Genomic DNA, 22,042 nt, shown 5'->3' with positions numbered 1-22,042 from the left:
ACAGCGGATTTTGTCACGGGAAGTGCCATAAACTTTATGTTCAGCCAGAGCTGCAGAGTATTAACCTTCTAACAGGAGCATTAATGTGTAAGACTTGCGCAGCACCAGACTCATAGAGACTATACTCAAAGGTCAAAGGGTACTGTTACTTAGAATTAGCATAATCTAGTCTGATACCAGAAGTCTTTGGAGACATGCATAAGTTAAAACTGACACGAGTACTGGGTCATGGGTTTGAAGTATACATTTATTAATCTGTACTAAAGCGTGAGAAAAAGTAAGAAAAATAATGAAAAGCTAACTAGCTAAAAATAATGGAAAACAAAGTGTAAATGTCAAGAAACAGGTCTTACACATATAGGACAGGAATTTCTCCACAATATTCACACCCCCCCCCCCATCCACCCCCCTGTAAAGGGTGGGATCCCTTTCATGATTTATGATGGACACATGCTGAGACTGACCGTCTGGCCATTTTCCAGCAGGCACATCCCAGGTCAGCCCCTAAAGAGGCCAAGTACGTCTGACTGTCTGGGGCACAATGATACGGGCGAGAGGCTTCAGCTGATAGGCATTTATAGAGGTGATGACCTTCATTTGACGGGGGGGGGCTGTGCAAATCCCGGATTCCCAGGGACCGATTACTCTTTGAAGTGTTAATCCGGCACTGACTTCTGGTCAGTGTAAATGAGAAATACTGCGAGTAGGAGGGGTTTGTCTGGAATTGTAACCGGCGTTCAGGTATTGTGTTGGAGTTTGTGGAGCTCTGGATCATTCTGTGGGATTTTAACAGCAGGGTGTGATTGGGCGGGAGGCTAAAACTGGGGGCTTGTTCAAACAGAAGGAAGGTCACTGAAGCACTGGTTCTTTCTTACGGCTCTTCTCCGCTAGGTGAAGGCGTGAGTAAGTGAAGTCTGATTTTCCCCGCGTTGGTGTAATTTTTTAATGGTTGTCGTTCAACCCTTAATTGCCATCTTCTGCAGACCAAGGATCTCCATCATCAGATTTCCTCTATGAAACTTCTCAGTGACTAGATGCCCAAATCCTGCAACTCGGCCCATCAGTTCTGGGGTTTCTAGATGGCTCAGCTCATCTCGAAGAACATGTGATTCTTGCAAAGGAGAATATGAGAAAAGAGAATCATGGAACTGCAGAATTATTACGGCGGCCAGTTTTAATGACGTATACAGGGAATCTTCTTTCAATTTACAAATTCATTTATGTTTTATGCTTAATGTTCATCGCCAAGTAGGGATTAAAATTTGTTACTCACCAGAAGGAAGGTAGCAGCAAGTAAAAGCAGTTTGTTTCTGGGACTCATTTCTTGAAGTACTGTGGAGGAAACAAACAATCTTCTTTAACAGCTGTTCTGAGTCACCTTGCGCTCACTTCATGGAAGCAGAGGCCGGGATCAGAAAGCGATTTCACCGTCCAGCCCGAAGTATTCATGGTCCATGTTGTATTCCTTGTTGAATCCGGGCCATTTCTTCCAGATCCTCCCTAGTGTCTCTCCAAGCATCGAAACCACCTAATACGTGTGCAGGGAGAGAAGCATCACGCTAAAATGTCACTTGGTGTTCTTGCAGTTTCTCTACGCATTTTAACTGCAGTGTCACTTGGTCAGCATCAAGACACACTCATGCAGGATACTTTGAAATTTGGTAAGAATGACATTTCAGGGGGTGGCATGGTGGTGCTGTGGTTAGCACTGTTGCCTCAAACCTCTGGGTTCGAGTCTCCGCCTGGGTTATACGTGTGTGGAGTTTGCATGTTCTCCCCGTGTCGTCGTGGGGTTTCCTCTGGGTACTCCGGTTTCCCCCCCACAGTCACAGACATGCTGAGGCTAATTGGAGTTGCTAAAATTGTCCATAGGAGTGAATGGTGTGTGAGTGTGCCCTGCGATGGGCTGGTGGTCTCCCATCCTAGGTTGTTCTCTGCCTCGTGCCCATAGCTTACAGGATAGGCTCCAGACCCCCTGTGACCCAGAAGGATAAGTGGGTTGGAAAATGGATGGATGACAGTTCAGTTAATAGAGGGACACAGGCCTATTATCGGCATTGGTTTTGGAGATTAACTGTTGGGTGGCGTGTGGCTCATCAGTTTTGGATGTTGTGCCTGTGTTCAGTAGGGTGCTGGGTCAAATCCCAGGTCCCTGTTCCCATCGGGCCCTTAACCCCAGCTGCTCCAAACACTAGTTGACCCTGTTTTCTCAAAAAAATGTAAGAATAGCAATTCCTAGATAAAATCCTTGGAAATTGGGATTAAAAACATTGGAGAGTTGGCAGTAGATCAGGATAAGGGTGAGGCTGAGTGCGGGGTTACCGTGTGCATACCTGAAACTCCTGGTTGGCATAGCAACGGCAGGGACAGCAGGAGCCCTGGACTCGAGCCACGAACGTCCCGTCCGAGTCACAAACCTCGAAGAGGGGGGTGAACATGCTCCACCTGACGACAGACGGTGAGGCGGGACGTAGACATGGGTGACAGAGGTCTCTCGCATAATTGACTAGGCTTAATCACAGCTGATGCGAGAAGATAGAGCCCAAAACAGCTCCTTCAACCTTCTGCAGTTCTGCTACACGAGAACAACAGGCAGCGGCAGTAAATGCTAGTTTTTAATGACCGCAGCTGCTCTGTCTCAACGTTGGGCCTTTACTGTCCCCCGCAGCATGAAAAACAACAAAGGCCTGCTTTACATGACCCTCCGGCGTCTCTGGCTCCAGTAGAAAGCTGCCGTTCGGTTCATGACAGCCGTCTTTGAGATCTTATGAATGGTTCAGAGAGTCTGACGTAATTCAGTTAAAGCCCAAAGCAACAAAGCCTCCCTCTGCCAGCCTTATTCATCCAGAGCCCCATCCAGGCTTGCAAAGTTCTGTATGGACAGCTGTGCTTTTTGTAAGTCCCCCCCGCCCTTGTTAAGTTTTAAAGACAGGCTACGTAAGAGAGAGACCCCCAAAACTGCCCCCTCCTAACCAACCTCTGGTACACGGCCCCCGCTAGCTGTCCGTCGCCATCGAAGGCCTGCATTTCCATCAGGCAGCAGCCAAGACAACACGCGTCCATCCGCGGGGGCCTGTCGAACAGGAAGACCTGGTGGGCTTGGCGGTCGAAGGCGCGCAGGGAGCAGGAGCGAGCCGGGCCGCAGCAGTGCAGGCACAGACACGAGCTCTCTGCAGAGACACAGCCGCAGAATCCATAAGAGGAAAGGAGAGCAGCTCCCTCGTATCCCATGATGCATCAGCCCAAATGTGCTACAGTTACCTTCGACGGCCACGTAGAGCTGCTCGCTGGTTCCCGTGGCGATGCTGTATGTCCTGCGGGGCACGCAGCGGGGACCTGTAAACAAACCGAGCGACGGTGACGGATCATTTTTACTGCCCCCGCCGGCACGTGTGCACTTGCCGATAGATGGCCACGTGCATGTCTGCAGAATAAAGAACTTGGGCCCCTTTCTGGGACCGGGGGAGGGAAGAAGGGGGCACTTTAACGTCAGGTGGAGGACCCAGATTGGAGAGCAGTGGGGGGGAAACAAGCCATTCAATGCCAGACAATAGCGGCAGTTAAGGGACAAATATGCAGGCAGTTCTCAGCTGACGTAAGTAACATATTCCACAAACGCTTACGTCAAATTTTTACGGAAAGTCAGATTTACTTTCCTATACGACAGGACAAACAAAACCTCATGATCCAAATATAGTAAAGGCCATATATTAAATAAATGAAAAGATAAAATGTAAATTTACTGTACATACAGGAGTAAATCACCTTTTTGCTGTAGCACTTCCCTAAACACTGATTCTTTGGTATTTTTTAAATCGAGAGCTGACTGTAGATTTTACATCATTTTACATTTTAAATCAAGGTTCTTTGTTAGGGTCAGTATTTAATAAAATGTGATAGATTACTGCCTTCCTGTCCAGAATGTTCCCTGCTCCCTGCTCAGCATTATGGGTAAATGGATGACAGCAAACATACAACATGACCACTTCAGAAGCTCTGAAGATATAGAGATGCAGAGGCTAAATCTGAACTTTTCCACTTCAGAATTTGGGTTGTTTACAGCCCCCAGATTCCAGTAAAAGATGGTAATTATTTATGAAGTTACCATGAGATTAGCACAAAATCTCACAGTTGGTGATAAGAACATAAGAAATTAACAAACGAGAGGGGGCCATTCGGCCCATCAAGCTTGGCGGCCGAATGGAAAGCCATTCGGCCCAGTCGCTAATTAAATCCAGATCCCATTGTAGCCTCTCTGCTGCTAGATCAGTATCTGCTACACCACCCACCTTGGTGTCGTCTGCAAACCAGTTTACTGTATGTATTGGTGTCAATATCATTAGAGGTGATGACCTCTGACCTTGCAGTTCAGGCCTGGCTGTGATGCGTAGCTGGCTGATGTTATTCAGCAGTGTCAGGCCCTCTGCCCCGTATCCGTGCCGACGCTGGTTCCCGTCCCCACCAGGGCCCACACCATCTTCTGCGTCTTTCTCCATCACCTCCCCCTCTTCACGGCCAGGACCCGCCCCCTGGAGACCAGGAAACACTGCGGAGTCCTCGTGGTCCGACGAAGGTCCCGGCACCTTGCGGAAGGCGTGGAAGAGCGCCTCGATGTGTCTCTCTCGCTCAAGGCGGCCGAATGGCAGAGGCTGGACCGTTACCGCGGACATCGCCTGAAACAGGCAGCATACAGACGGACAGAGAAGGGAGCCAATCGGAAAACAGAAACCGCTTCACCTTTAGGTGAGAAAGCGAAGGAAAATCCACGGATAAGTTAACATATTAAGCACGTAAAGTAAAACGACACCGGTTAACCCTATTCACAGAGCAGGACTAAAGATCTGTGACATTTATGGAAAAATGTATAATGAGGCTCACCTGTAGATCCAGCGAAGAATGCAGGTTTTTAAAAAGTCCTAAGTGTTAAAAGATGCCTCCTCCAGACTGATTTCCCTGTTTCAAAATCAATCACACCGCACTCATGTAAACAGCACGCCTTTGCATTATGGGTTCTTAGCACCACAGGTGTGCAGTGACACCCCGATGGTGCCCGCTGCGGCTCGGAGAGTAGAGGGTGCACAAATGCCACAGCGTTGTGAAGGTCAGGCCAGGAGACACCTCTCTGAGAAAGAGGAGGGGGCCCACAGAGGTGGGGCATCCTGCTCCATATCCTTCCCTAGCATCCCCCCACCCCCATTTCAAGTTGCCCTCCCTTTCATGTCACTGGTGTCCAACCTGACAGGCCGGATCTGCCCACTGGATGGGAACAATGGCCTCGCTCACCCGTGTAATCGAGGTCCGGGGCGAGCGAGTTGTGTTACAGCCCTTTCGGACTGAAGGGGTCCCCAGTAACTCCTTGGTTACCTCTGCCGTCGTCCGGCAATCCCGGTCCTTCTTCTGCAAACTCATCAAATTTCTTTAAATGCTAGAAATAATAATCTGCAACCCCCTCAAAGCAGAGCTTATTTGTCACTGACCAAAGCAAGTGGGAATGATTCATAGCCTTGACCCCCCCCCCCCCTTCCAAACCCATCTTCCCAGCAACAAAATTGAATGACTCCTGATTTGGTTAAAGCTGCACCCCATCAGGGCAATTTCTGCTTCTACCCTGCCTGCACGAGCAGTGTTTGCTTAGCAAACAGCCCTTGCCAGGGAGGTACGGTAAACACCGGTTGCTTAGCGCCGCCGCAAGCTGTCGCCATTCCTCTTCCAAGTCGCATTCTCCACTCAGACGGATGATTAATTCACTTCTCCGAAAAGGCCACTTCATCTCGGTTTATTGTACGAAGGAGGATAAACAATTTCCAGCCATATTTCAAGCGAACGTACAGCTCGCTCGTGCTCCCCGAAAATCCTGCCGCCATTTAAAAGTTGCATTCACACAGGAGTTACACTGCAAGTGGAAAAAAACTAATTCAAGCAGAAAGATATAAAGCTTTGGCATGAATTACAGAGCAGAGATTCCATTAGTTCATCATTTCTTTGCTGCCTTGTTTCCAGAAAGCACACAAACATGAACCAGCACTAGAGCTCTGTAGAAAGTTACGGCAATTAAACTAAAGTAATCTAAACGAAATCTCAGTGTTTGTAAACAAATATCTGGAGGACACCTTGCCCCACAAGTTAACCATGTGAGCAAGGTCTCCAGCCTCTCATCTTGCTCTTCTACACCAGCCAGTCCAGCTACACCCCTGTGGTCCCCTTGGTGTGGTAACAACCGGGGCAGGTACGTTCCAGCAGTTTTAGAAACCTGCTCCGGAATCAGCCAGTCATTGTTTGTTTGGTCTCTTGTTATTCTGGTAAATATTTTCTGGGGTCGCCGGGGAAGGGCAGGGGAGGGGCCTGGTTGTAGTGTCCCATGAGGAAGATGCTGACAGTCCCGAGGATGAAGAGCAGCGACATGGTGATGAAGCACACCCTGTCGATCACCCGGGCCACCAGAAACCACTCGTTGTTCTCCTGCGGATCACCAGCAGGGGGGAGTGAGGAACGGGAAACAGGAAGTGGGGTTAAAGATATCCCGTGATACGTCTCTGGCGCACTCACGCTGTGGAAGCGGCTCTGCTGCCGGGTGCTCTCAGCGATATGCTTGCAGGAAGCCACGCACTGCCGCACCTCCGGCGAGGCCTGGGCCAGGCTGGACCCCAGTTCCTGGGCCATGTCTCCCGCCAGGCCATTCTCTGGGGGGCAGTCGACATCAGATTCACTGGCCAGGTAAACCTGCATGTACTAGGGATTTCTCTTGGCAGTATTGGTGCTCACATTCATAGACAACATAGAACAGGGTTCCCCAGTTCCGGTCCTGGAGGGCCAGAATCCAACACAGTTTGCAAATTTGGAGAGATTATATCTCTCGGCTGGCCTGGGAACGCCTTAGGATTGCCCTGGAGGAGCTAGAGGAGGTGGCTGGGGAGAGGGAGGTCTGGGCTTCCCTGCTTAGACTGCTGCCCCCAGGGCCTGACCCCGGATAAGCGGCAGAAAATGTATGAATGGATGGATGGATATACGAAGTAGAAATTAAATAATTAAAATATGAGCAATAGTGCAAATCAGTACAGATTACATCAGTAAATTGTGCAATGTGTATAAGTCCAGCTAGATGTGCAAGCATAAGTTCTCAAATATAGGCAAATAAATAATGGCATACGTATATAGTTTTGCAAAAGAACACAGCAGCAGTGAAACATGCAGGGAGTCTGGGAATGTGCAAAAAGTATGTGGGTGCAGAGATGTACACATTTTATGGGAACTAACTCAAGTCTGATTGGTCAGCATTCCTGCACGTGGGAAGAAGCCATTGAAGCGGCGTTTTAATTCGGTTTTCCTTGCCCAAAAACATTTGCCAGAAGAACATTTCAGAATAGGTCTCAAAGGCAGGACAAGGAAGAAGGGAACAAATGAGGAGGAGAGGACATGAACCGGGCAGAGAGACAGAATGTCACCAGTAATGGGAAGCTGAGGAGTCTGCACGTGTAAGTAGAAGACGGAGAGACTCACGGATCTTCTCGAGCGCCGCCCTGGCCAGGCCGGCCCTCTCCCTCAGCCTGAGGAACATGAGCTCAGAGCGGGCCGTCCACGCGGCGTACTCGTCCGCCTTGGCGATGAGGCCCAGGGAGCTGCACCGTCGGAGGCTGTACGAAGGTTCTGTGGGTGTCCAGCGCTGCATGTTCATGCGCAGAACCCGTGGTAGCAAGTTCAGTAGGATCTGTCACACACGGGGCACAAAAACCTTCTAAAACCAGCCTAGACATCAGACGACAGGTTTGTGCTTCATCCAAAAAATCATGGGCAGTTAGTAGCTTGACACCTATTTCAAGTTTTTTAAAAACAAATTATTTTTGCTTTATGTTTACCAAAGCCATCTCAGCACTGTCGTCTTTTGATTTTCTTCATCGCTAGTCATTTCGGGATACAGATTCTCTTCAAATTACGATGGGGATATGTTGCGATTAACACATCGTAAGTTGAAAATATCGTAAGCCAAATATAAATACGATATGATAAATAAGTAACGATACGATGCGTTGTTAAACGATGTATGAGGTGTTTACTCTCGGTATTGCTACAGAGACTGCAAGCATGGCTGTGTGGTTGCCAATGCCAAGGGCGTAACTATTGGGTTGAACATTGGGAGGGTTGAGATCCTTCCCCGTAGTTTACGTTCATGACCATCGCCTAGCATCATTAGAAAGTATCATACAGTATATCACTAGCTTGGGAACAGTTAAAAAATCAAAGTTTGGTCTGATGACTACTGAGTGTGGATCAGTAATGCACCGTCGTAAGGCGAGGAGCATCTGTATTTAGTTTGGAAAATATCATATCCAGAATGGACACAGTACCTTCCGGACTTTGTCTGACATCGAATGTGTGTTTGGAGTCCGCCGAGAAACATTGAGCACGATAACGCAGTTCATCACCACGATGGTGGTCACCGACATGACGAACATCAAGTACCTCCGGAAAGAGACTCAGTCAAACGAAATGACACTGCTCACTTCTGGATATAAAATTTGTGGGGGAAAAAATTATGAATATTTGTGATTTTAAATCATTTTGGATGTTTTTTTTTTCTACATCAGCATAACAGAACTCACAGACTACAGGGAGATACTAGAAGGTCTTACTTTCCAATGAGCGGCATGGCCTGTGAGGTTTCCGGAACTTTCTTGGCAATGAGGAACAGGAACACAGTCTGTGCTAGGAGCGTGGTGATGGACATGGTGCATTTCTGTCCTCCAGCTGGACCAAACATGACCGAACATCTCAGCACCGAAATTTACGGTTCTCATGCAGACATGTCATTTTTTATGATGTAATAACTTTGGCATGTGATCCTGCAGCCCAACGGGATATTGGAGAGGCTAAAACCATGAAGGCGGTCACACCTTTAGCGGGGAGGAAATAGACGAGGAGGGCCAGTGATGAGATCAGCACACAGGGCACGATCAGGTTGATGATGTAGAACAGCGGCTTCCTCTGGATGATGATGAAGAAGACCAGCTGCTGGTATTCCAGCTCATCTCTGCTGTACTGTTCATGGATGACCTTCTTCGCCGGCCGGTGTTTGATGACCCACTCGCCGTTCTCTGAAAGGGCGAGGTGGGGGGTTTGGGCTGAGCTGGGAAGGGGGGAGGGGGACACTCTCTAAGATGTCTATAGGCCAGTAAGGGGTTACGATCCAGCACCCTACCCGTAAATGCTTCAGGATCAATAACGATCCACTCGATGGTCTGGCCCTCCTCGGACGTGAGAACAAGATCGATCTCCTCTGCGCTGTAGGTCTGCGAGCTGCGGGATGCATGACGGGGAGACAAAACAGATGAAGTAGTTTTCTATTCTCCATTTGCAAGAGTACCTATGAAGACATCAATTCTCACATATAACTTTTTGCTTCCTAGAGAGACACACAAGTACAGACACTCCTCACTTAATGAACAGCGGCTTCCTCTGGATGATGATGAAGAAGACCACCCGCCCAGACTTACGACCAGCTCTCCGCCCAGTCGATATTGTACGCTGTACCAGAACTTTGGTCATGGAAATGGCAGCGTAGCATCTCAGTGTCAAACATCTCATCTCTCGTCACCCTCTCTCGTTCCCCCACAGTTTTTTTTGCTACATCATTTTTATAATTTTTGCTGATTTTTATATTTTTATGCTCTGTAATATGTAAGAGTTCTGCAAATAGTTTCCATTAGATCTTTTCATTATTCAGAATATTCAGAAAACTAATTACCTGTATTTACAGTATGCAAACCTAAGTAATTTAGAATAGAGCTGATTTCCTCAATTCTTATGCTTGAAATATTGGTAAGGGGCAGCTCCTCGCTTATTGACCAATTTGCTTAATGACCTAGTTGCAGGAACGGATCTCAGTCGTTCAGTGAGGAGTGTCTGTATAAGAAAGAGCGAAGCTTGGGCTCAGAGCCCAGGGCAGCTGTTCATCCAGCATCCCTGGCACAGTTTTTGGAGTTCAAGGTGTTGCTCATTGGCCTGACAGTGATACGATTATGCTGCCGATCATGGGACTCGAACCAACAACCATCCGGACACAGTCACGGAGCCAGAAACCGCTCGGTGAGACATTCAGGCATTTGGAAGAATAGTGACCAGTGACCTTCACGCATTGGTTTTCACATGCAGTGGTGAGCTGTCACTGCTCACACTCACCGGAAGACCATGGAGCAGTTCTGCCAGTCGAAGGGGAAGTAGCTGACGGTGATGGAGCAGGCGCTGCGGTAGATGGTGGGCGGGAGCCAGAGGATGCAGCCCGAGGGGCTCACCAGGGCGTTGGTGTACAGTGTGATCTCAAACTTCCCATCCACGCTATGGGGGAGAGAGCAAAAGACATCTGCTCTGATCTAGGGGCGAAGACACTGAACTCATGGTCAAATAGGCAAACTTGGAATGAGGTGGTCAGTGAGGATCCACAGGTCAACTCAGGTAGGACACTGCATACACAGGTAGGACACTGCATGCACAGGTCAGGATGCATAGCAGGGTATAATTATTACATCATTTAATGCTTCTTCCCCTCAGACTTAGACGTCTATACATGGCTAGTGAATCAATCCATCCACCTTCCAGCCTGTCCCAGGCTGCATAGACCACAGGGCTGGGGAACACGCCGGAGGGGATGTCAGCTCATCACAGGGCACACGCGCGCACACGCACACGCACACGCCACGGCCAATTCAGGGATGCCGATTAGACTGACTGCATGACTTTAGACCACAGAACCATACCGGAGTACCTGGAGGATACATGCTACAGAGTGAGTGTGTGAAAATGCACACAGAAACACACACACACACACACACACACACACACACAGATGATCCAGTTTAAGAACTCTTCAGGGGAGACGTTCTCACTTGTTCTCCAGGCCAACGTCAGGAAGCCAGATGCTTTTGGACGGGATGCGGAGGCAGGTGATGTTTCCATATTCTGGTATGTGGTCCCACCTCAAGCGGTAGTCGCACCATTGCTAAGGAGTGACAAATGCCAGCTCACTCTACAAAGATCAGGTTACTAAGCAAACAAATGTTTGTATACTTCATTTTATCACAAAAGTTATTTATTTTTTGGCCTCAGCAGCTGTACCATATTAGGGTCTTTATAAAACACCAAACACGAGTCAGAGAAGAAACATCTTCTACTACCAGATACTAACAACTTCCACACATCCAACGTCAGAGTATAAGGTCTGTTTGTTTTTGCCTTTACCAGTTCAGTCCAAACGTTGGTAGTGAGAGCCTCTTCTCGCTCGTTCTACAAAAGCAAAACATTCATGAGAAGATGAATGATATTTTCCACTCAATTCAAAGTTACACATCTGAACCATAAGGAACTGGACTGGATTCCACAAAGACAGACATGAATCTCACCAGAGAGATGAGGTTTGTGAGGGTCAGCTTGAACTTCACCTCAATGATGTCGCTGTTCTTCTCTGCGGGACGGATGTTCTTGTTGTAGCCTCTCATCAGGTCCCTCAAGAGCAGCCCCTCTAGGTTCAGTCCCAGAATGCCTGAGCGAGATGAGCCACTTTAGATTTTTGACCTTTGACCTCTGACCTTTGACATGGGAGTTGTGTTGCTGAAGCACTGGAAGGTCAGTGTGCCCTCTGTGTTTCAAGTCATTCAAACACTTGGTAGCTTTGGCAAATGTGTTCTCAGCTTCAACGGGAAGACAAAGACTTGCCGTTGCAATTGATTGTAGTGCAGAAAACCTCTGTCATTTATTAATGTAGAATTCCCTAATTCATTTTCATCCAGAAATCTGGCATGATATCTAACAAATTTGTCGGCTTATGATTAATGTCATTTCTTCAGAGATTTTTTTTTACAGACAAGTAACAGTGATTTATTGTGATTTATAAAACCATGAGCCACAAAACAGCACATAACTAGAAAATGATCTAATGCATAAGTTTCACTGATATCTTAAGATAATTGTTAATAATTAGATGTAATCGGTAGCAGTGAAGCGACAAGAGAAACCACTTATGTCACATAACAGTGTCGTAACTGCAAATTATGGAAAAATATACATATTTAATAATCATTTATAAAATACAGAAATGCACAAGTCAGCAATTAATTGTTGTGACAGAAACACAATAGAAACACAACCAGACCAGCACCAGAACCTCAGAGTTCACGGGGCAAACGTTACCTGGCAGGCAGACGGTGAGAGTCAGGAGGGCCAGCGATGAGGAGGGAGATGAGTTCAGTCCCATCGTCCGAAGCGGAGGCTACAATCTCCCCACAGAGACGCCCGTCTCCCTTTTCCCCTCCGGTCACTGGGTGGAGTCTTTGCTCACCAGCCTGCCGGAGGGTTATTTTTGGGCAAGCTGACTTCAAGTGGCCCAGTGCGTTGTCAGCTGTCAGCGTACCCCCCAACAAGATGGCCTGTCCCTGCGGTGAGACCTCAGGGGGTGCTGCATGAGGTGCATGTGTATGTGTTTTTTTGTGGGGGTGGGGGGGACATTCACAATGTGTGTGTGGGGGGCGGGATTTGCGGTATTTCTGTTACTCATTCAGACGGGAGCTACAAAGAACGCAGATAATGTTACGCCGTTGATGCGATGTGTTCCCGTAGACGGGCTGCAGATGGCCGCTGGCTGCATTTCTGCAGAGAGATGGGGGCGAGCAGCTGAAATGCACTCGCATGTTTCTATCTATAACAAAGGCAGCCGGGATGCAAGCAAGCAGCTGAAATGCGCTCGCATGTTCTTATCTATAACAAAGGAATCTGGGATGCTGGCGCGCAGCTGAAATGCGCTCGCATGTTCTTATCCATAACAAAGGAATCTGGGATGCAGGCGTGCAGATGGCCCCAAAATTTAGCTTCTTTCACTCCTGTATACATAAAGTTTTTCTTTTTTTTTACAAGTTACAGTCACTAAACGGACTGGGAACTCCAAAGCGCCTTTTCAGTCTGCCTCAAAACCATCTCTTGCATTGAATAAGCAGCTGTTGTTGCTGGGCAACCAGGTCAAAGGTCACTTTGGTGTCACTGTCCTAAAAGTGCTTGTTTACAGGCGACCAAGTTGGTTTTCAAAAGGCATAACAAGCACAGGAGTGCCGGCGGAGAAGCAAATGTAACTGAAATGGATATATGAATAAAGCTGAAATACTCTGAATGAAATGGCCAGACAAACCTGGCAACTCTCACATCCTTTGGAAAACCCAGAATTTTAATATTATGGGAATGATACTCATGGGATTGACAGTTCAGTAATCAAGGGTATTACTCCTTGGCTGTACTTCAATATCTAATATATATTAGAAATAAATAGCAGTAATCTATTTTTGTCGTTCCTTACAGAAGAAACAAATAGCTGAATTGTTGAAAGCTGTTGTAGGGCAGCACATACATAAAAAACATACAAATACACAATCTTAACAATACAACGCAAAAGGGTTTAATTGAGCCATTTTATTTTGATACTTTCATGACTCATCTCCAAGCCCCGACAGTTTCCCGTCACCATCTGTGTCTGTCGGTTCCCCTTGCGGACAAACCATCAGTGAAGCATTTAGAAAATCTCACGGATATTCAGGCATTCGGCCACTCGGGACCCGAGCGGACAGCTGACTAGCAAACGATCGCACAGGACCAGGCATGCTGACAACGTCTGGGACGCGCCCAGCCTTTCAGAGAGGATGTGTGCATACTGGCAGACTCCTACTGGTTCCTGTTGAAAGAGGTTTCCAAAAAAGACTCCGCTGACATGCCTTCAGGACTACAAAGAAAAAAAACACGTCACCGAGCTAGTGTATACATATTAAAGATTGCGCTAGTTCTTAAATATTTTATCTTAAGCTCATTATCCCACCTTGCACGTTCCTGATCTCAGAAGAATTTTTTTGTGATTTTTGTAAATGTTTTTAAACAAGAGGAGCCAACGGACTTAATTAAGGGAGCAGATTTAGCGTGATGCTCAACGAACATTCTCCAGAAGAGATGCCAGTTCATCCTAATCTCTGATAAACAATAGCATCAGAATTTTCTTTCTTTCAAGATAGTGAACTTCATGGAAGCTATGGAAGGAGAGCTGAGAAGGTGTGGTCCTTCTCTGCATTGTCCTTTATCAGGCAGCAGTATATTTGTGTGGTTCTGTGAACACAAGCCTTGGAGGACTTTGGGATAAATTCCTACTGGTGTCTATCTGCTGTGCATAATAAGTCAAACAAGAAATGAAGAACACAGAATATACCCAGAAATTTATTTAAATTGCCATAGCTGGCAGGGTAGCTAAATGATTTAGACAAGACTAGGGCCTCTGTGGTAACGATTGAATCCTACCTCTCCATGGCTGCATCTTAATGTTCTTGTTAGGGGCCCGGAGCCCTCATGGCAATTTTTATTATAGGTAGCTTTGGTGCTGCACATATCTGGCCACAGAAGGTTCCGGTAGGCTAGGGAGGAAACCAGTAAGGTTAGGAGATGGAGGGTGTGATGAATGTTATTATTTTGTTTAAGCAACGTTTTTTTGTTTGTGAGAAATATTTTCCAAAATGGAATGAGGAAGATGTCCAGGCCTTTGAGGCAGCTGAGGATTCATCAAAAAAGTGCTTAAAAAAGCACCACAAAGAAAACACAATGGAAACAAAACTCGTCACTTTTTCATCTTCTTTTCTTGGTTTTTCTGCAAAAATACAAAGTATTTGTGTACATGCAAATAAATACCTAAAAAATTGAAAATACGTTAATGATGTTGTCTGCTTCACTCAGAAAAGGCTCAATCTCTGTAAACACAGGTTTGCCAAATGTGTGTGTATGTTTGTGTGTGTGTGTGTGTGTGTGTGTATGTGTGTATGTGTGCTCGTGCATCCATGCTCTGCCCTCACAGCCATGTGAGAAGGCAGGTCATCCAACGGCATCACATCTAGTCTCCATGCTATGAATCCTGTTTTACAATTACATCCACATACATGTTTCTACCAGAAGGCCCTAGAATAGCTGCATGTGTGCAGAAGTACGATGATGAATCCTGACAGCTAGGAGGCAGCAGAGTCCCCCCCCCCATCTCTGTCGACACAGGCACACCTGTGGACAGCGACAGCAAGTGGAGGCTCAATGGTCCCACTATCCACAAGACACCCTGTGTCTACCCATCAAGGCATTTCAGATATTAGCCCCCTGCCCCACCTCCAGGCCACGTCTCTAATAAGCTTTCAGCGCGTCTAGAGCCAGGGCGATGACTTGGGGCATGCTGCGATAGAAGGCCTCGTTCTCCAGGCCCACCAGGCAGTGGAATGTGAGGGTATGGCCACCCACCATGGCCCGGATGCGGGCCTCGTAGAGCCCCTTCTCATTCTTCGTCATCAGGTCCACCAGCACCTGGAAAGGGGTGGAGAACGAGTGTCCAGGAAGTGGTTCTAAAAACCCTAACCGGCACATGGTCCATAGTCCATCAAACTTATCCATACCTTCGGGGGAAGGATGTCGTATACCTACTGCTGGAATAAGGTGGCCTCGAGGGACTCAAGACATCGAAGTCAAAGCTGGAGAGAAATTTAAGGCTGGAAATGGAACTGACCTCCTGGAAGTTCATGCAGAGGTTCTTGGTAGGGATCCCCAGGACCCAGCGGTACATGTCTCTGATCAGGCTGGTGTTGTGCACCACCTCCAGCACCCCAGGACATGCTAAGACACACACGACTAACATTACTGGGCGCCCTGTGACATCTGTCTCCTCTTGGGTTCTCCACGTAATAAATACACTTACAGGCGTAATACTGCTAAACAAAACATACCTTTGCCGTTTTCTCCAGATGTCCGTCTCTCACGCAGATCTTTCCATCTCCTGTGGGCTCCTGCTGTGCAGAAATGGATTAAGAGGCTTCAAAGAGTCTATTCATGTTGTGCTCCACTCTACTTGGTCAGAGCCTTTTAAATCTTTCTAATAAGTGGTGGCTTGAGCTGAATTGTAAATGGCTTTGAGTTCAGTGACTTATGTGGAAAAGTCCCAGAGGACTCACCTTCTTGCGTCCTGAAGATGGCAGAGTTCGGAAATAGCTTCGCCATGGGCGGAGTAGCAGGAGTCCAAACAGGATCTGGAACTTCCTCCCCACCAGCACGAGTGTCATCAGGTGTTGGTGACTGATGGAATGGAGGGAGGGCCGGAAGCCCATTCCCGCTGGCAGCTGTCACACAGGGACAGAGCGGCTTGACAGATTCCTGTGGTCGTGCTGTTGATGGGGCCCCTGAACCGGGGTCAGGCCCCTGACCTCCAAGCTGGTGTGATTCTGGGCTTGGATCCCGGGGTACAGGTACCGCTGACATGCTCACCGTTGCGGTGGCCAATAATACGCCACCTCTTTCTAACCTGGACCGCAGCCGACCAATCAGCCAGCGGTACTCCCCCAGCAGCTGGGCAACAGCACGGTCTCCCTCCTGCCATTCGACACAAGCTGTCATCACACACCATACCTCAGTGTACAGATCACACAGATAACTTAGGATTCATGATGTACCTGTAAGAAGAGGCTCCTCTCCCTGGGCAGAGACTGAACATCTTCAGTAGTAGGCTGCTGGTCCCAGTGCTTAGCAATGTCCCTCAGGAAGTCTGCCCAGTCGCCTGCCTGGGGTCCCACTTCCTTGAAAAAGGAAGGTGGGCGATGACCCATGGCTTCAGGTGACATGGTGACCCCTACCTGTGCTTTTAAAATAATTCTCCTGTTATTCCATTGTAAACATACTATATTATCCAAACTATAAAAACCCACAGGACCTGTAAAACATTGCACTTAATCGTAATATATGTTAAATCACGGAAAAGTATTTTTGTGGTCCTCCAGTCCACCAGGGGGCACTTTCAGGAATGGCAGTACCATACCTGGCAGTGTTGGAGCAGTCCTGCGTTTACGTGTGGAGTAGGCAGTGTTGTAGATGTGGTCCACCAGCTGGGGAAGGGTCTGAGTAAAGAAGGTCAGGTCAACTTTGTCCCGAATGTAATCCTCTGCACGCTGCAGGAGGTCCAGCAGGGTTTGCAGGAATGAGCGCATCTCTGCAAATGCAATAGTCCTACATGTTAGAGAATGCTAGGAATTCCCATATTGACACCTGGTATAGCTTATAATTTGTTCCCTGTTCACGGAAAAATTTTACTTTCCTCAAGATGATATACATAGTTCCAGATATTTATTACTTTGCATCTAGCTCCATTAAATGTAAGCTAGCCAATAGGTCACAAGCTGGAAAAGTAACAGCCAATAAGAAGAGTCAACCATGCAAACCACAAACCAGGTAACTGCTGCAGCTGAATATTTGCTTCACATCATTTGCAGCCATTTGCAAAAAGGTTTTGGCTTCACTACGCGAATGTTGGGCCACTCACGGCATTTTCTGAGGCGGCCTCGACACCTCTCCTCCGCTGCCTGGCTGCAGGCTGCAGCGCCCTGTGCAGGGGGGCAGGATCCACTGTAGAAGCGACACAGGGAGCTGAACTCCGACCTCTGCTGTTCTTCAGGAAGCTCGGACGTCTTCAACAGCTCGGTACACGTGGGCTCCCGGCTTCCGGAAGATTCTGCCGATGACAAGGTAGTGGGGACACAAATATAAGAAAAGGACAGCATGAACCATGCAAAATGACGCTACATTTGGGGCAATTATTGCCCTATAGTCACTAAAAAAAGCTAATTATAAGAGGTATGTGGAACTGCATCTACTGGAAGCGCACTTTGCATTTCCCCCAGGATCCAGTCAGAGAAAGCTGTGACGCGTGTGTACACCCCCGGCTTCCCCTTCGCCCCACAGCCGTCGCCCCAGGATGTGATGCCATGCAGCTGGAAACGGCCAGAGGGCTGGTCCTGGTAGATCAGGGGTCCTCCTGAATCACCCTGCAACGTGGGCGATAAGAGCTAGAGCTCTGGTCCTTTTCTCTTAACAGATGGACTCCAGCAGCAGCCAGAGACTGACATTGTCTTGCTATCGGGGTAGATTTCCATTTACATTTAATTTATTTAGTAAGGCAAATGGCACGTTACAAAGATGCGACAGTCGAGGGGTGAACTAGACGTAAATGCAGCTAGTCAGAAACCCACCTGGCAAGAGTCGACGCCGCCGCTGAGAAAGCCGGCGCAGAACATGGTGTTGGTGAGCAGCTCCTTGCCCAGGGCGTTCCTGCACGTGCTCTGGGGCAAAAGGGGCACTTTGGCCTCCATTACTTGCTCAGTTGAAGGCCCATCTTACAGAAAAAGGTGGTCAGGCGAAAACTTCACGTCCATGCTGAACATCTGCTGCCCGCCTGGGTAAGGCATTAAGAAGAGGACCCCCCCCCCCCATACGCACCTTCATACTGGGAGCCCCAGCCAGCCACCAAGCAGGACGCCCCCAGCGGAGGGTCCTGGCCGGACGGCAGGCAGATGGGGCTCACACGGTGTGACATCATCACAGGGGATGCCAGCTCCACCAGAGCGATGTCATTGTTGAAGGTCTTGGGATTAAACTGCAAATGCAGACAGAAGAAGAGCAGTCAAAGATTTCCATATGGAGGCATAGCTGTTAGGGAATCCAGTTGTTATGTCCTTGAAGAAGGCAGTCAGGTGGAATTTGCTCATGGGAGTTTTATTTACACAAAGCGTCCTGGACTCACCTCCTTTACAATCTGTTTGGTTATTTCTCTGAACCAATCATTTTTCGTTCTGCCCTTGGAAAACTTTTGTGCAAGTGAAACTCCCACGAGTTTAGAAATTGCTCATTCATTACACAGATGTACAAAAAAGGATGTACTGTACCTGTTTATATCTGTGTTGAAAGATTTCATGAGCAGACGAAATGTAGATGGAGTACTAAACTAGAATTTCAGGTGAAAGTTATACATGGAACAGAATCCAAGCCAGGGAGGAGACAGGAAATATGTAGTGGTACCTTTGGGTGAGTGATGATTCGATTGACCTTCATGACCTGCTCCTCAGGGTCAGTCTTGGTGATGTCAAACTCCCCCACTACCACCGTCCAGTAATTCTCACTTCGGCTGCTGTGTGAGCGGGAGGATGGAAACAAGGGAGATGCAACAGCAATTCTTAGCATCAAAATGTCAGTTTAATGAAGACAAAATGCAAAGTCTGTCCTAAATCTGTGACAGGAAGCTTTAGCAACTCAGATCAAGCTTCTAATACAGTACTGACATAGAACATTGAGTAGACCACTAGTAGGATGATTCTATCTTCTGCAGTTGGGCCGTTCTATTGAATATATTTCTGTTGCTTGGTGTGTGGAATTGCTCGCTGGTCCAGCTTACCCCGAGAAGCAGTGGGCGGCCGTCACCACCCAGGCACTGTCCACCAACACCCCCCCACACATAATCCCCCCATCCAGCTGCAGGTTCACCAGCCAGGGCCAACTCCCTGGGGTGGCCAACTTGCCACCCACAATCCTCGAGCGTGGCTGGGTGACGTTTTGGCCCGATGGGACCCGGTGCCCACAGAACTCTAATGGATACATCAAGGGAGGGGTGAGTGAGGAGAGGACTGAGAATTGAACAAACCAAATATGCAAATAAGGAGTCATATGACAGGTAGCAGTTGGTCACATGGAGCTGGATGGCAGAAGGGCAAGCAGATGATTGGATGCCCACCTTTCATGCCCGGCTGAGGGCTGGGCAGGAGCTCCAGGCTGCGTATGGTGCTCAGGAGGCTACACCGGAGCACGCGTGCGCTGCAGCTCTCCCCCATGACACGTACACAGCGCCCCCTGTCCCTCTCAGCCTCCGGGCAGCGCAGGCGATAGAAGCCACATGCCTGGCTCAGCGCCCAGTTCCGTTCCCCCTCGTCCGGCAACTTTTGAGCCTCGCCTATGGTCTCGCAGGTGGGCTCCTCCAATGCCGTGTCTGGGGCTGCTGGAAGGTTCCATTGTGTGTGTGACGGGGGGGTGGGGTGGTTCTTAATTTCAATTGCACTGGTATGTGGTTGGTTTATCAACAAAGCTTGTCACATCAGTAACATGTTGCTTCTTCTGAGGATCAGTTATTTAAGCTCATCTGATGCTTCATGATGTCATGTATGAGCCATGTGACCATCATGTGACGATGGTCATAGTCCTGCAGCCACACAGTAAATCTGGTTTATGGCTGTGTCACGTTTAGACGTTTCGTTGATTTCACCCGTGATTGACGGGGATGGAAGGGAGCTTGGGTTCTTACCGCAGGGTCCAGAGCGCCGCCCACAGTCCTGGAACAGGCACGGCACGCATCCCCGGCAGCTGGACTCGGCCCAGCTGCGCTCCGCCGCCGCCAACTCCAGGGCCGTCAAAGCGCTGGCCAAGGCCGCCTCCAGAACCACGGTTCCGCGATCAGACAGGGCTGTGGGGACGATGTGGACCCACGTGGCGACGGGTCAGCATCAGGGCGCACGGTACCACTAGGCAGTAGCCCAGGTGCTCATAGGAGTGGCAGAGCTACTCCATCTGGCCAGACATAACCTTGTTCCCAATCACCCATGTTGCCATGACGACACATTGGCACAGGAACTTGTTAGCACCTATAGACGCAGCACGTGAGACCACACTCATTCTGGGGGGGTCACCAAAGAAGCCGGAGGTCGCCCCAGCCCCCCCCCCCCAACGCATCCCCAACTCCACCTCCCCACCAAATCTTCTTCAGAGCTCAGCAACTGAGTACCGCTAATGACGACATTTCTGATTGAAGATTTAATTAGTGCCTCTCTGATTAGGCGAGGGGTGCAGGCTGGGGGGGGGGGGGGGGGTAAGGACCATGTTTTCCACTATACTACACTTTCCTGCCTTGTTTTTATTTATTATAGTTTTTATGTTTTTTCTGAAGGAGGCAACAATTCCATTGTACCATATTCACCACAATGCATACTAAAAATGCAATATATTGAGTTTATAATATGGAAAAATCTAAGTGCAAATTTCATACTCGTTCAAACAGAGAGATCAGGTCACCCGCATCCTGAAGCTGAATGAAAGTGAATGAAGATGAAGTTGCTCTTGCTAACCAACAAATCTCACTGTGATACTGGTCCCAGGTCTGCTGAAGCACAATAATTTGGGAGGGATTTCAGTAAATCGGTGTTAGAGTTCTATACAACTATACAGGGTTTAAAACACAGACTTCCTTTCTGTATCCTAAACAGAAAGGTCAGCAAAAACACTGCATCTAAGGGCCAGCTATTCAGCAGGACTGAAACCCTGATGCAGTGACCTCCTGACAGAAGGATACTAACCCTAAATAACAGAGATTGCTTGTTTCCATGGTTTGAGCTGTTGCAGACAGCCTCCCCCGACGAGGCAGATGGTAGGTGCCTAAATGTGATCTCAGGTCCCACAGAACTCATCCCACGGAAAAAGGTGGGGGTGTGTTAACGCCTCAGAGGTACATACCTTGCAGTGCACTGGCTGGCATCCTGTATGTTTCTCTGGCTGGGGGAGCAGTAGAAACTTGGCCCAAAATCAAGAGGAAGGCCAGCAGCATAATGAGAGCAGGCGATATATAAACAAGAACTCAGAAATTTCAAAAGCTGTCACCACTTGCAGAAAAAATTTTGACAGCCCCCCCCCCAACCCCCAGGGTCGTTTGTCTCACAGTTTCTGTAGCAACCGTCTGCCTCCTTCCTGGAACAGGCCTCTCTTACAGTCGCATCTGTCTACAAGTTTATGTAAGTAACAATAGATGCGTAGCATCCTCTTGTATATATAGAGCCACTTGGGGCACAATGTGGGGGTGGGGGCTGTGGGATGAGAGGGAAGGGGAGGAGCTATTGTCCTGTGGCCAATGAGCAAACAGGATTCACTGAGATGGTCAGAGCAGAGTGCAACTCGCCAAGACTGGAAAAAGAATTGTGGGCACAATTGTGGAAGGGGGTGGAATTCATTAGCATTAAACACAAAGTTGGGGGTGAAAGATGGACTATATTGAAAATGGTGAGGAGGAGGGAGAAGCTCTGGTGATGGAGATGAGAGAGAAGAGAGAACAGACGAATGAGAGGGAGAGAGAGAGACTCCTAGCATTCTAGCCCGCTCTCAATGGACGCATTGTCCTCAGAGCTGTCTCACTTCAAAGCCGCCC

At 48.3% G+C, this 22,042-nt stretch overlaps 3 protein-coding genes across 4 annotated transcripts; all 3 read right to left on the bottom strand.

Annotated features, from left to right (window-relative positions):
- Positions 1-949: 949 nt before the first annotated feature.
- Positions 950-4,973, bottom strand: LOC111847371 (phospholipid scramblase 2). 2 transcript variants are annotated; one of them, XM_072704214.1, is made up of 8 exons: positions 4,879-4,973; positions 4,361-4,673; positions 3,262-3,336; positions 2,978-3,170; positions 2,334-2,445; positions 1,429-1,528; positions 1,274-1,332; positions 950-1,111 (listed from the first exon to the last, which is right to left on the bottom strand). In XM_072704214.1, exons 2-8 carry the CDS (start codon positions 4,668-4,670, stop codon positions 1,085-1,087), a joined length of 876 nt encoding a protein of 291 aa, XP_072560315.1. In that variant the 5' UTR covers positions 4,671-4,673; positions 4,879-4,973; the 3' UTR covers positions 950-1,084. The 2 variants fall into 2 exon arrangements, with proteins under 2 accessions (XP_072560315.1, XP_072560316.1); XM_072704215.1 differs by lacking the exon at positions 4,879-4,973 and having other exon boundaries at positions 4,361-4,849.
- Positions 4,974-5,814: 841 nt separating this feature from the next.
- chrng (cholinergic receptor, nicotinic, gamma) lies at positions 5,815-12,273 on the bottom strand. The gene is made up of 12 exons (XM_023818474.1): positions 12,178-12,273; positions 11,391-11,530; positions 11,230-11,274; positions 10,878-10,990; positions 10,174-10,329; positions 9,194-9,291; positions 8,889-9,089; positions 8,628-8,742; positions 8,343-8,457; positions 7,498-7,705; positions 6,547-6,680; positions 5,815-6,459 (listed from the first exon to the last, which is right to left on the bottom strand). The coding sequence occupies exons 1-12, from the start codon at positions 12,239-12,241 to the stop codon at positions 6,292-6,294; spliced, it is 1,557 nt and encodes a 518-aa protein (XP_023674242.1). The 5' UTR covers positions 12,242-12,273; the 3' UTR covers positions 5,815-6,291.
- A 1,196-nt stretch (positions 12,274-13,469) lies between these two features.
- prss56 (serine protease 56) lies at positions 13,470-21,602 on the bottom strand. The gene is made up of 15 exons (XM_072704210.1): positions 21,358-21,602; positions 20,156-20,314; positions 19,592-19,852; positions 19,256-19,445; positions 18,883-18,991; positions 18,304-18,460; positions 18,057-18,199; positions 17,693-17,852; positions 17,351-17,539; positions 16,850-17,020; positions 16,488-16,672; positions 15,993-16,407; positions 15,768-15,827; positions 15,551-15,657; positions 13,470-15,351 (listed from the first exon to the last, which is right to left on the bottom strand). Exons 1-15 carry the CDS (start codon positions 21,446-21,448, stop codon positions 15,175-15,177), a joined length of 2,574 nt encoding a protein of 857 aa, XP_072560311.1. The 5' UTR covers positions 21,449-21,602; the 3' UTR covers positions 13,470-15,174.
- Positions 21,603-22,042: the final 440 nt, after the last annotated feature.

This window comes from Paramormyrops kingsleyae, chromosome 21, assembly GCF_048594095.1.
Source record: "Paramormyrops kingsleyae isolate MSU_618 chromosome 21, PKINGS_0.4, whole genome shotgun sequence".
Taxonomy (NCBI): Eukaryota; Metazoa; Chordata; class Actinopteri; order Osteoglossiformes; family Mormyridae; genus Paramormyrops; species Paramormyrops kingsleyae.
Note: the sequence above shows the minus strand (reverse complement) of the source record. Positions and strands in the feature narration are given on the sequence as shown.